Source organism: Muntiacus reevesi, chromosome 5 (assembly GCF_963930625.1).
Source record: "Muntiacus reevesi chromosome 5, mMunRee1.1, whole genome shotgun sequence".
Lineage (NCBI taxonomy): Eukaryota > Metazoa > Chordata > Mammalia > Artiodactyla > Cervidae > Muntiacus > Muntiacus reevesi.
Window position 1 is genome coordinate 100,268,586 of NC_089253.1, and position 12,728 is coordinate 100,281,313.

Sequence of the window (12,728 nt, forward strand, 5' to 3'; positions counted from 1 at the left end):
GTTTATGCTCTTACATTTAGATCTTTAATCCATTTCTAGTTTATTTTTGTGTATGGTGTCAGAGAGTGTTCTAGTTTTATCCTTTGACAGGTGGTTGACCAGTTTTCCCAGCATCACTTGTTAAAGAGATGTCTTTTTTCACTGTATTTTTTTTTGCCTTCTTTGTCAAAGATAAGAAGAGATGGATTTATCTCTGGGCTTTTTATTTTGTTCCACTGATCTATATTTCTGTCTTTGTGCCAGTACCGTACTGTCTTGATGACTATAGCTTTGTAGTATAATCTGAAGTCAGGAAGGTTGATTCCTCCAGTTCCATTTTTATGGGATTTTACCTTGTCCTTTCATCTGGGACATGACTTTCTGCTTTTTCGTCATGATTAACTTTCTGTAATATAGTTTTTGTTTCAGCTGCTGTGAGACTATTCTTCTTCTTGCTTCTTATCTCTGGCCTCTGATGGATGAGGCTAAGAGACTCATGCAAGTTTCTTGATGGGAGGGAATGGCAATGGGAAAACCTGGCTTTTGCTCTGGTGGGCAAGGCCTTACTCCATAAAACTTTAATCCAATTATCTGCTGAAGGTTGGGGTTTCATTCCCTCCCTGGCAGTTGTTTGGCCTGAGGCAACACAACAGTGAGGTCTATGGGCTCTATGGTAGGGTTAATGGTGAACTCCAAGAGAGTTTATGCCAATGGAGACCTTCCAGTGCATCAGTCCCTGTGGTGAGCCCTTGCAGACCCATGCCTCCACAGGAGACCCTCAAACACTGGCAAGTAACTTTGATTCAGGCTCCTGTGGGGTCACTGCTCCTCTCCTCTGGATCTTGGTGTGTGCAAATTTTGTTTGTGCTCTCCAAGACTGGAATCTCTGTTTGCCTCAGTCCTCTGGAAGGCATGTAATCAACTCCTGTTGGCCCTCAATGCCAGATTCCCTGGGGATTCCCAGTCACTTTTCAGATTCCCAGGCTGGGAAGCCTGATGTGGGGTTCAGAACCTTTACAATAACTCAAGAACTTCTTTGGTATTATTGTTCTCCAGTTTGTGGGTCAACCTCCCAGGAACAGGATTTGTTTTTTTTTCATGGTTATGCCCTTTCTACAGTCTTGATGGGGCTTCTTCTTTGTCTTTGGATATGGGGTATCGACTTTTTTTATTTTCATTTTTTAGCAGGTTCAAGCATCCTCCTGTCCATGGTTGTTTAGCAGCTGGTTGCACTTTTGGTGTTCTCGCAGGATGAGAGGAGTACATGTCCTTCTACTTTGCCATCTTGAACTGAAAGCCCAATGTACTGTATTTATTATAATTCTCTGGATCTCCTGTCATACTAGTCTATTAAGATGCAGAAAATATTTTCCCTTGTTATCTCTTTTCATATCTACAGTTGTACTATTACACAAATTCTCTGTAGGGTTATAGATATGCTTGATGGCCTCAACACATTTAGCTGTGTCAGAAGCCTGAGTTCACATTGCATAATGCAAGAGACACTGATTTTATGAAGTAGATGAGACATAAAATATATAAGTAGTTACATTTATAAATTCATAATACAACAAAGAGAGGCACAAGATATAAATAATTGGAAAACAAGTAAGAACAAATTAAGCAATGATTAGTAAAACTAAACATCATCTGATGTCAGTAATCCATCAGGTTCACAGGGCAGCCAGCTGGAAAAGCCAAGTTCTGGAGGAGTCAGTTAGAGAAAAAAATATAAATGCTTCATCTTTGCTTCAGTTCAGTTCAGTTCAGTCACTCAGTCATGTCCGACTGTTTGTGACCCCATGAATCACAGCATGCCAGGCCTCCCTGTCCATCACCAACTCCCGGAGTTTACTCAAACTCATGTCCATCGAGTCGGTGATGCCATCCAGCCATCTCATCCTCTGTAGTCCCCTTCTCCTCCCGCCCCCAATCTCTCCCAGCATCAGGGTCTTTTCCAGTGAGTCAACTCTTCGCATGAGGTGGCCAAAATATTGGCGTTTGAGCTTCAGCATCAGTCCTTCCAATGAACACCCAGGACTGGTCTCCTTTAGGATGGACTGGTTGGATCTCCTTGCAGTCCAAGGGACTCTCAAGAGTCTTCTCCAATACTACAGTTTAAAGCATCACTTTGCCGAGGCTCAGCTTTCTTCACAGTCCAACTCTCACATCCATACATGACCACTGAAAAAATGATAGCCTTGACTAGACAGACCTTTGTTGGTAAAGTAATGTCTCTGCTTTTTAATATGCTATCTAGGTTGGTCATAACTTTCCTTGCAAGGAGTAAGCATCTTTTAATTTATGGCTGCAATCACCATCTGCAGTGATTTTGGAGCCCAAAAAAATAAAGTCTGACACTATTTTCACTGTTCCCCCATCTATTTCCCATGAAGTGATGAGACCAGATGCCATTTTTGTTTATGAGGGTATAAATTATCAACTCTTTGAAAGTCATTGTAGAAGGAAAGGTTTTGTGGAAAACAAAGATTAATATTAAAACCTGTACAAAAACGATTGAGCTGAAGTTAAGACCAGAAATAAGATTTCCAAACCGATTTTTGTTTACTTGTTTCATTCATTTTAAACCAAGGGACATCTTAGGTTAGTCATTATACGTCTGTATTTTTATCCACTTTTGAGGTGTTTTTTTAAAATAGATACCAATGAAGTATCTCTTCATAAAAATTTTCTAGGGATGAGAGGGACGTTCAAGAGAGAGGGAATACATGTATGCCAATGGCTGATTTGTGCTGCTGTTTGTCAGAAACCAACACAACATTGTAAAGAAATTACCCTGCAAATTAAAAATCAATTTAAAAAAGTTGATAACATATTCTTTTGCAACTTATGAAGTCTTATGCACAGTATAATTTTTAGAAAAATAAAATTTCTATTTTCAAAATTAAATAAAAATTTTAAGAGTTCTCTAAAATTTTCCAATTGAGAAGTTTCCCCAGTTTAAGGATTTACTGATGTGTAGTATTTTAATAGCAATTTATACCAATAGAGATGCAAGAAGCATCCACACACAATAGTGCAAACGATGTGGCTTTCATAACCTCTAGAAACCTTAGTCTCAATAAATAGACTAAGAAAGTAAAATGTCTCTTTTATACAGCTGGTGAAACAAAGGTTAAGTTGACAAAGGTCTCTGAAAGTTGGCATAGAATCCCAGTTTATCAGACTGGTTGTCAGATGAACAACATATGTGTACCTTCCTAACGGCAGTGACCAAGATATCAATACTCAGGGGGGGAAAATACCTAAGATTAGGTAGAAAAATTACATCTCAAAGAAACAGGATGATAAATGCAAGTTACTCCTCAAAGTAACTTGCATTTTGTTTTTTTTTTTTTTTTCTTTTGTTTCTGTAAGATTAGAATTCTGAAAATATATTTTATCAAGCTGGCTTTTCCTAAGTATGTGCAAAACTATCAAATTTGGAATATCAAAAGAACCCCATTTGGTCCTCTGTTGTCATAGTCCTGAATAAAATTTATCTCCAACACTTAAACTTGTGTCTGTCTCTCATTTTCATTGGCACAACTACCGCAGCTGATGACTGCTCAGGAAGGAAAAGTTCTTCTGAATATCCCCAAATTCTCACATACCCAAGAATGACAAACTTGGAGTCTGGTCACTGTTGTAGACTTCCATATCAGCTGACAGATTTTCTTCAGAGAATTATTTATAATTTTTTTTAAAATTTTGGCTGTGCTCAGTCTTTGTTGCTGTGTGGGCTTCCTCTAGTTGTGGTGAATGGGGGCAACTATTTATGGCAGTGCTTAGTTTTCTCATTGTGGTGGCTTCTCTTGTTCTTTTTAATGGCTGAATAATATTCCATTATACACACACACACACACACACACACACACACACACACACAACTCATCTTCTTTTTCCACTTTTCTGTTGATGGATGTCTATGCTGTTTCCATTCTTGGTTATTGTAAATAATACTATGAATATAACTATGAGTGTATCTTTTTGAATAATAGGTTTTTCTGGATATTTGCGCAGAAGTGAGATTGCTAGACCATGTAACAATTCTATCTTTAGTTTTTGGAGGTGCCGCCATACTGTTTTCCATAGTGGTTGCACCAATTTACATTCCCACCAGCAGTGTAAAACTCTTCCCTTTTCATCACACACTCACTAACATTATTAAGTAGTTTAAAATTCCCTTTTATTTATTACTTGACTGGAGATGCTAACTACAAGGGGATGAAAGGCGAACCTTTAGAACAGTGCCCCTTTTGAATTTCATAGAAGCTGTGATCCCATAGAGACGCTCCTAACTTAGACATCTCAATTTCCAAATTTACACTAACATCACACTAAGCCTCTCTGACCACTGTTTCCAACATTTAGGTTTCCTGGCAAATTGGGGGAGTCCTTCCGATCCTGTCAGCTAATTATTCTCTGCACAGAAATGGGCAGTTTCCTCTACTTGCAAGTGACCTTGGTTCAACAGCTTACACATAGGGAAAATATGAGTGAAGTTTAGGCTTTCTCTTAAGGCTATCTGAAGGAATGAATAAAAAGTGTCTGCATGGTTGCTCACCCAGTTTCTGTTCAATAACAGAGATATTTATGCTTACTGTTGTTACTAATCTCAATCTAATTGCAGGTCATTAATAAAAGGGATTGATGGCCTAGGATTTAAAACGTCACGAGTAGAATCCAGTTAAAACCTATTTCATGTAAAGGCCAATTATATAAATGAGAGAAATATGGTGAAAGTGATCTTCGCGAAAGTGACCAAGACTGAGAACTACCTTCAGAGGGTCTTCACCTTGGTGGCCATGGATGTTAAGAATAATTTGGGCATCAAATAACTGGGGTGGGTGTTAGGCATGGAAGATTCTTAAAGGTGTACAAAGGGGCTCCCTTTATGTGTGGCCATAGACTTCAAAGAAACCTTTGCATGATACAGCCTAAAGTGGGAATCATACCTGAATGTGGTAGAACACTAAACACCAATAAACGTTCCCATATTTAGTACAGAAAAGGTGTTGGTATTTATGAAGAGAAAAACAGAAATTTATTTCTGTACCTAACGGTGTCACTTTGATGAGAATCTATGTTGAACATAGCTAGTTATGAGGAAACAGTAATGATCTAAATGAACTAGGGAAGGGGCCAATGAAATTATGGTTTGTTTGGCTTCTACTCCAGTATTCTTGCCTGGAGAATCCCATGGATAGAGGAGCCTGGCAGGCTACAGTTCATGGGGTCCTAAAGAACTGGACACAACTGAAGTGACTTAACATGCAAACACATGCATCCCTGAAAAATGGCTGGGAAATTTGCTATTTGAAAACTGTCCACCATGAAATAAATAAATAAATAAGTAAATAAACTTCAGCTGGTAGCATTTGCCCCTGGATGACAGGGTTATTTGGAGCTGAACAAGGCTTATTTCTTCTCTGGCTCCAAGTTCCCAAAGAACTCACAGTGCCCACCTTTAGTGCCTCTCAGTCTTGGAAATATCTGATTCCAGTATTCACACCCCTTCCTCTTCTCAGATCTTAGATTTAATCTTTTCTTACAGTTGGTTGTGCTGATCTCAATTTTTTTGGAAAAAATGCTATCTAAGATGACAGTATCTCCTCTAAACCATTCTCTTTTACTATATTTCTTTAGTTTATTTTATTTATTTTTGTTTCCCTGAGTTATCATTTCTGCAGGGGCTTTTCTCTACTTGTGTTGAGAGGGGGTTACTTTCTAGTTGCTGTGTATGGGCTTCTAATTGTGGTAGCTTCTCACTGCAGTAGATTCTCTTGTTGTGGAGCACAGACTCAACAGTTGTGGCACATGGACTAAATTGCCCTGTGTCATGAGATCTTCCCCAACCAGGGATCAAACCTGTGTATCCTGCATTGGTGGTCAGATTCTTCACCAATGAGTCACAGGGAAACCCTCTTTTATTATCTTAATACAACATAGAGGAATGTCTTTACATTTCCTTGTTTTCAAAAAAATAAAAAAGAAAACTTTAAAAAAGAAACATTACTATTATCACTCACGTTGTCTCTTTAGGAATGCCCAGCTGCAAACTGTACAAACCCCTCGTAGTCTCGCTGAGATTTTGACCTGTCCATCTTCAGAGGAGGCTTGACTTAAGGCTGGAAAAACCACCACATCCACAAAGCTCTTCCCTGGCTGCCTGAACAGGCTCACAATCTCCTGGGTTTCCCACATAACTCCTGAGTGAAAAGCTGATACAGGGAGGAGCGTATTTTGTTTTCTTTTATAACATACCACTGTTTTCATGAGACTGTTTTAATCATGGACATATTGCTCATCTTGATTTGACCAAAGTTCCCCCAACAATGTTTCTGTCAACTTTTTTTTTTTTTTCTTGTTCAGTGGCAGGAACCAACAATCCCTTTCCTGTCTGACACCCAAGAATATAACTGTCCATATTGGTAGAATTCAGTCAGTATTAGAGAAGTGAATCTGTGAATAGGTCCTGGATCACCCAGGCACACCATCATTCTTTTTGTTTCCTGAATGTGTATCTATTTCAATCAACTACTCTACAGAAATATGATGATCCAATCAGGATAAACCCAATGGGTCCTCTATAATCTAATCAGGCGGTCCTTTCTGATTGGATTAACAAATGGGACAGAGGGGTTATGGGGGGGAGAAAGGTATGTAAAAGTCTGAAGCACCAGAAAGGAGATGCAGAATCCTCCTGCTCTGGAGACACCAGCTGAGTTCTCCACAGCGTCTGAGATCTGAGCACCCCGCCAGCCACATCAGACCAGTAAGTTACCACCATCATAAAAGAATACCCTTTCCTTCCCCACAGTTAGCTACTCTTGAAGAGTGACTTATAGTTCTGGATGGCAGGGAGAGTTTTCAAAAATTTATTTCTTTCTGATGAACCCATTTAAGGTTTTAGTTTTGCCTCTCAGTGTAGTTTTGCCTGAATCTCAAACATTTTCATTAGTGCTTTAGCTGGTGTCATTTTTTAACGTCTTTACCCAGCAGATATTTAAATTATCTGTTCGGAGTTTTGTTTCATGAAATTTCAAATACACATTTTTTTTACACAAATGGCATTCATGTTATGGGAAACTAAGGATGAACGCTGTGTGGGTCCCAATGAACTTCCTCTTCTCATAGATTGAGGGCTCCAAGTGGTGGTCTGATAGATTCCATTCAAACGCTGGAGTGAGCTTTCAGGCTCCTTTCTACTCACATCCAGATGGGACATGAATTAAGCAAAGCACTGGATGGAATGGAAATGGCTAATGGTTGCCTTTCCTCCTCATTGATACTTGTGAGAGGCTTGTTATGAATCCAGTAGGGAAACAGTCATAACTTTGTGCCCGTTAAGGCCTGAATGTCATACAGTCTAATTGAAGCACTTTCACCCCTTCCAGAGCTGAGACCTCAGTCCTGAGTAGATTTCTCTGAAGGGTTGGGAGATTGTCTTAGATGTGTTCCTCTTTGGCTTGACATGATGCTTTGTTCCTTAGCAGTTTCCACAGGATTCCTTTTGAAGCTGAGTCAGGATGAGTGTCCCGACCCCACCCAGACTCTTGGACCTGGCTGGAATGCACCTGCTCAGGGAAGATGCCTTGGTCTGTTCTGCTCTGGAGTTTCTGCCCACAGAGCTCTTCCCACCCCTCTTCATGGACGCCTTCCATGGGAGACACATCAAGACCCTAAAGGCCATGGTGCAAGCCTGGCCCTTCGTCTGCCTGCCTCTGGGGAGCCTCATTGACCTGCCTCATGTGGGGCCCCTACAAGCAGTGCTGGAAGCACTCGATGTCCTACTTGCCCAGAAGGTTTGTTCCAGGTGAGTCAGATCCAGGTAGCTTGATAGGGTTCTGGGCATCCTGGAAGAGATCTGGGGTGGGCTAAGTGGATGGCCAATGGATGGGCCAGGGGGTTCTGAGGATGGCAGTGAAGAAGCTCCGAGACCTTGACTCACTATGGAAAATACTTTACTAATGTGTAAATGTGCCTACAATGAAAGCAGGATTGAAAGAACAAGCCCATCTCCTTCCTATGATGCTTAATCCCACTAGAAGTGGGGAACTAGAAAGGAGAAGAGGAGAAAGGGAGTTGGAGGAAAGAGGCAGAAGAGGACAAGGCAGCAGGTGATGAGATATGTGAAATAAAAGCACGGGTGGGCAGTCAGTTGTCAAATTCTGAGACTGTGGTTGCATTCTGTGTGGATTTTAATACATCCCTGTTAATCTCTGTCCTTATAGGAGGTGCAAACTGCGGGTGCTAGATTTGCGGAATACTGGCCAGAGCTTCTGGAGCATGCGGTCTGGAGCCAGCACCCATGGGTTCTCAAGCTTAGGAATGGCACCAGTGGCTGAGCAGAGCTCAAGGACCCACCAGCCCTTGGCTCCCCTGAAGGTATACATAGAGCTTTGCCTGAAAAAAAGGACATTGGATAACTTCCTCACCTACCTCCTCAGGTGGATGGAGCAGAGAAAAGCTTCCATACACCTCTGCTGTAAGAAGCTGACCATCTTTGCAATGCCTGTGGAAAATGTCACGAAGGTCCTGAATATGGTGCAGCTGGACTGCGTCCAGGAGTTGCAAGTGAATTGGATTTGGCATCTGTCCACCCTGGCCAAGTTTGCTCCTCTCCTGGGTCAGATGAGCAACATGCAGAGACTCCATCTTTCCCGCATTCACATGTCTGCCCTTGAGAAGCAGGAGCAGCAGGAGCAGCAAGTTGTCCAATTTACCTCTCAGTTTCTCAAGCTGCACCATCTCCAGGATCTCTATTTAGACTCTCCCTCCTTCCTTGAAGGCCGCCTGGACCAGATGCTCAGGTGAGTGTGGAACACTGGCTGTTAACAGTGAACTCAACATTGGCAAGTCACGCACACTGGGTTCTTTGCTGCTCTATCCTGAGCTGTGGTTTCATCATCACCGATATCACAGTAGAGGAACAGGGCCACCATACCAGAAAGCTATGGATATGGTTGCTTGGATCCAGTGAAGATGGGATGGGTTCTTCCTTAGGAAGGGAAAACTATGTCAGATAACTTAGTAAAAAAGGTAGGTGAAGAGGGCACTAAAGAAGGGAAACCACCTCAGACTCGAGCAGTTTCATAAAGATTATCTGGGGATTTCCCTGATGGTCCAGTGTTTAGGACTCTGCCATTTCAGTGTTGAATACTCAGGTTTGATTCCTGGTGGGGGAAGTAAGGTTGAATAAGTGGCATATGTGATACAGTCAGAAAAAAAGAAAGTGAGAGAGAGAGAGAGACAGAGAGAAGAGGTCTGAACACAATGAGCTTGTCTCAAATGACTAGTCCCTAAAGTGTTATCTTTTGCTCCAGTTAAGTTAGTTAATATTTAAGATATGCCTGATTCTGAGAGGATGGTAGTGAAGCATGACCAGAGATCATACAAAGCTGCAGGTGGTTTGCAGGTGATGCAGAAATGAAATGTCAGCTAAAAGGAAACTAGTCATTCTGGGTACTGATGCAGTTAGTAGGACCTTGTCTTTGTGCAAATCACCTATCTGACAACTTTAGCTCAGCTGCTACCTTGCTTTCTCAGACCTAATTGCTTCTTTTTTTCCCCAGATTTCTGAGGACCCCCTTGGATCACCTGGCAATAACTAACTGCCAGCTTACAGAATCAGAACTGACCTATCTGTCCCAGTGCCCGAACATCCGTCAGCTCAAAGGCCTGGATCTGAGTGGGGTTGCCATAACTGACTTTAGTCCTGAGATCCTCCACATTCTTCTGGAGCAAGTTGCAGCCAGCCTCCAGGAACTGAACTTAGAGCAGTGTGGGATCACAGACTCCCAGCTTGAGTCCATCCTGCCTGTTCTGAGCTGCTGTTCACAGCTCAGGACCTTCAGTCTGTGTGGGAATGTCCTCTCTATGGCCATCATGGAGAAGCTGCTGAGTCACACCACTGGGCTGATCAACTTAAGTGATGAGTTTTACCCTGCCCCTCAGGAGAGTTACAGCCCTCATGGAGTCCTCCACCTGGGCCAACTGGCCCAGCTTCGGGATAAACTCATTAAGATTATTCAGGATTTAGGACGTCCAAGGGCCATCTGGCTTAGCTCCAGCCCATGTCCTCGCTGGGGCAATAAGACATTCTATCCTGAGGATCCCTTTCTGTGCCACTGTTACTTGTCTGCCTAGTTGGATGAATCTGTCAAAGCTTTCTTATGAGCACTTGGAAACTAAACTCTAGACAATAGATGCATCATGAAAGGAAAACTGATCCATGGTTTCAGACATCAGCTCACTATGAATGCAGAAAGGAAAGATAATACAGCAAGGGTGATGGTAGAGAACTGTAGACTCTGGGAGTGATGGGACATTTGGGGATGTGTGTTTATACAGTCAAATATGAACCTATAGTTTTGGAGGTCAATATAGACTTAAGATCCACATGTTGAAGCTTTCCCTGGGTAGATGTTTGTAAAGCAATGATCAGAAATAAAGAGATCCTCAGTGAAGACCAACTGCTGCCTTCCACGATATATTAATCTCTTTTTCAGCTTATACCTCAGAAATCTCCAGTTATTAATTTTAAAAAGGCACTGAGTAGTCTATGATCCAAAGCCTTATCAATTCTGCACATTGTTTATTCTGTCTGGAGCATCTCTTACCTCTTTGCTTACATCTTTTCCTGTTCTGTAGATTAATAGACAAAGGGGAGCATACTCAGTAAGTTGATCAGCAAGCCAAATGACAAATCCTGAAATTTGCAGCAGAATCAGTGTTTACAAGGCAGTCATGAGATGAGACAGAAGAACATATCTGAGACCTATCACTTCAAAGGGAAAGAAGCTGGGGTATTTGTAGTGAAGAATATAGGGAGGCTGCAGGTTCAGGTGAAGGCAGAGAAAATCTGAGGTAACTGCTGCTCTGTGCAGGTTTATCAGAGTTTCATGCCTTTTCATGAAATACACATTCAGAAGATGGTGGCATTAGCATGATCTGAGGATAGAGATTTTGGCCTTCTCTTGTAAAAAGGTCATCTACTGTACACTTATGGAAACCTAGTTGAAAGTTCCATGGTCAGTACTGGAGTGAACTGGGTAAGGCTAGATCCATGATCTGAAAAAAACTTCAAGAACCATTACCATAGTGACTATGTATCAGACATATTAAAATAGGTGTGGTTAAGGGAGGCTTGTCATAACTGTTTAACTCTGGTATACTTGCAGGGTAATGCAATTTGCTTGAACACTGAAAGTGAGCATGACAGTTGAAGACAGGAAACATTTGTTATTGTTGTTGTTCAGTGGCTAAGTCATGTCTGACTCCTTCTGACCCCATAGACGGTAGCATACCAGGCTCCTCTGTCCTTCAGTGTCTCCCAGAGTTCATTCAAATTTAGGTCCATTGAGTCAGTGATGCTATCTAACCATCTCATCCTCTGTCACCCCCTTCTCTTTTTGCCTTCAATCTTTCCCAACATCAGGGTCTTTTACAATTAATTGGCTCTTCACATCAGGTGGCCAAAGTATTGGCACTTAAGCAACAGCCCTTCCAGGGAATATGCAGGAATGATTTCCTCTAGGACTGACTGGTTTAATCTCCTGGCAGTCCAAGGGACTCTCAAGAGTCTTCTCCAGCACCACAATTTGAAAGCACCAATTTTTTGGCATTCAGTCTTCCTTATGGTCCAACTCTCACATTCGTACATGACTACTTGAAAAACCATAACTTTGTATGAATCACTGTCAGCAAAGTGGTATCTCTGCTTTTTAATACTCTGTCTAGGTTTGTCATAGCTTTCCTTTTAAGGAGCAGATGTCTTTTAATTTCATGGCTGCAGTCAATGTCCACAGTGATTTCGAAGTCCAAGAAAATAAAATCTGTCACCTCTACCACTTTTCCTCTTCTATTCACCATGAAGTGATGGGACCAGATGGCATAATCTTGTTTTTTAATGTTGAGTTTCAAGCCAGTTTCTTTACTCTCCTCTTTCACCTTCATCAAGAGAATCTGTTTTTCTTCCTCAATTTCTGTTATTAGAGTGGTATCATCTGTATTTCTGAGGTTGTTGATATTTCTCCTGGAAATCTTGATTCTAGCTTGTGACTCATCCAGTCTGACATTTCACATGATTCAACTCTTTGAAGAAGTTAAATAGGCAGGGTGACAATATGCAGCCTTATCAAACTCCTTTCCCAATTTTCAACCAGTTAATTGTACCATGTCAGATTCTAACTGTTGGTTCTAAACCCACATACAGATTTCTCAGAAGACAGGTAAGGTAGTCTGGTACTATCTCTTTCAGAATTTTCCATAGTTTGTTGTGATCCACACAGTTGAAAGCTTTAGTGCAGGCAATGAAGCAGAATTCAGTTCGGTTCAGTCAGTCACTCAGCCGTGTCTGATTGTTTGTGACCCCATGGACTGCAGCACGCCAGGCTTCTCTGTCCATCACCAACTCCCAGAGCTTGCTCAAGCTCATGTCCATCGAGTCAGTGATGCCATCCAACCATCTCATCCTCTGTCATTGCCTTCTCCTCCTGTCTTCAATCTTTCCCAGCATCAGGGTATTTTCAAACGAATCAGTTTTTCGAATCAGATGGTGAAAGTATTGGAGTTTCAGCTTCAACTCAGTCCTTCGAATGCATATTCATGACTGATTTCCTTTAGGATTGACTGGTTTGATCTCCTTGCAGTCCAAGGAACTCTCAAGAGTCTTCTCCAATGCCACAGTTCAAAAGCATGAATTCTTTGGCGCTCAGCTTTCTTTATAGTCTAACTCTCACATC

General features: G+C 41.6%; 1 protein-coding gene across 1 annotated transcript; it reads left to right on the top strand.

Moving 5' to 3' along the window:
* The first annotated feature begins 661 nt into the window (after positions 1-661).
* LOC136169389 (PRAME family member 8-like) lies at positions 662-10,131 on the top strand. The gene is made up of 4 exons (XM_065937160.1): positions 662-720; positions 7,511-7,798; positions 8,217-8,795; positions 9,558-10,131. The coding sequence occupies exons 1-4, from the start codon at positions 662-664 to the stop codon at positions 10,129-10,131; spliced, it is 1,500 nt and encodes a 499-aa protein (XP_065793232.1).
* The last annotated feature ends 2,597 nt before the right edge of the window (positions 10,132-12,728 follow it).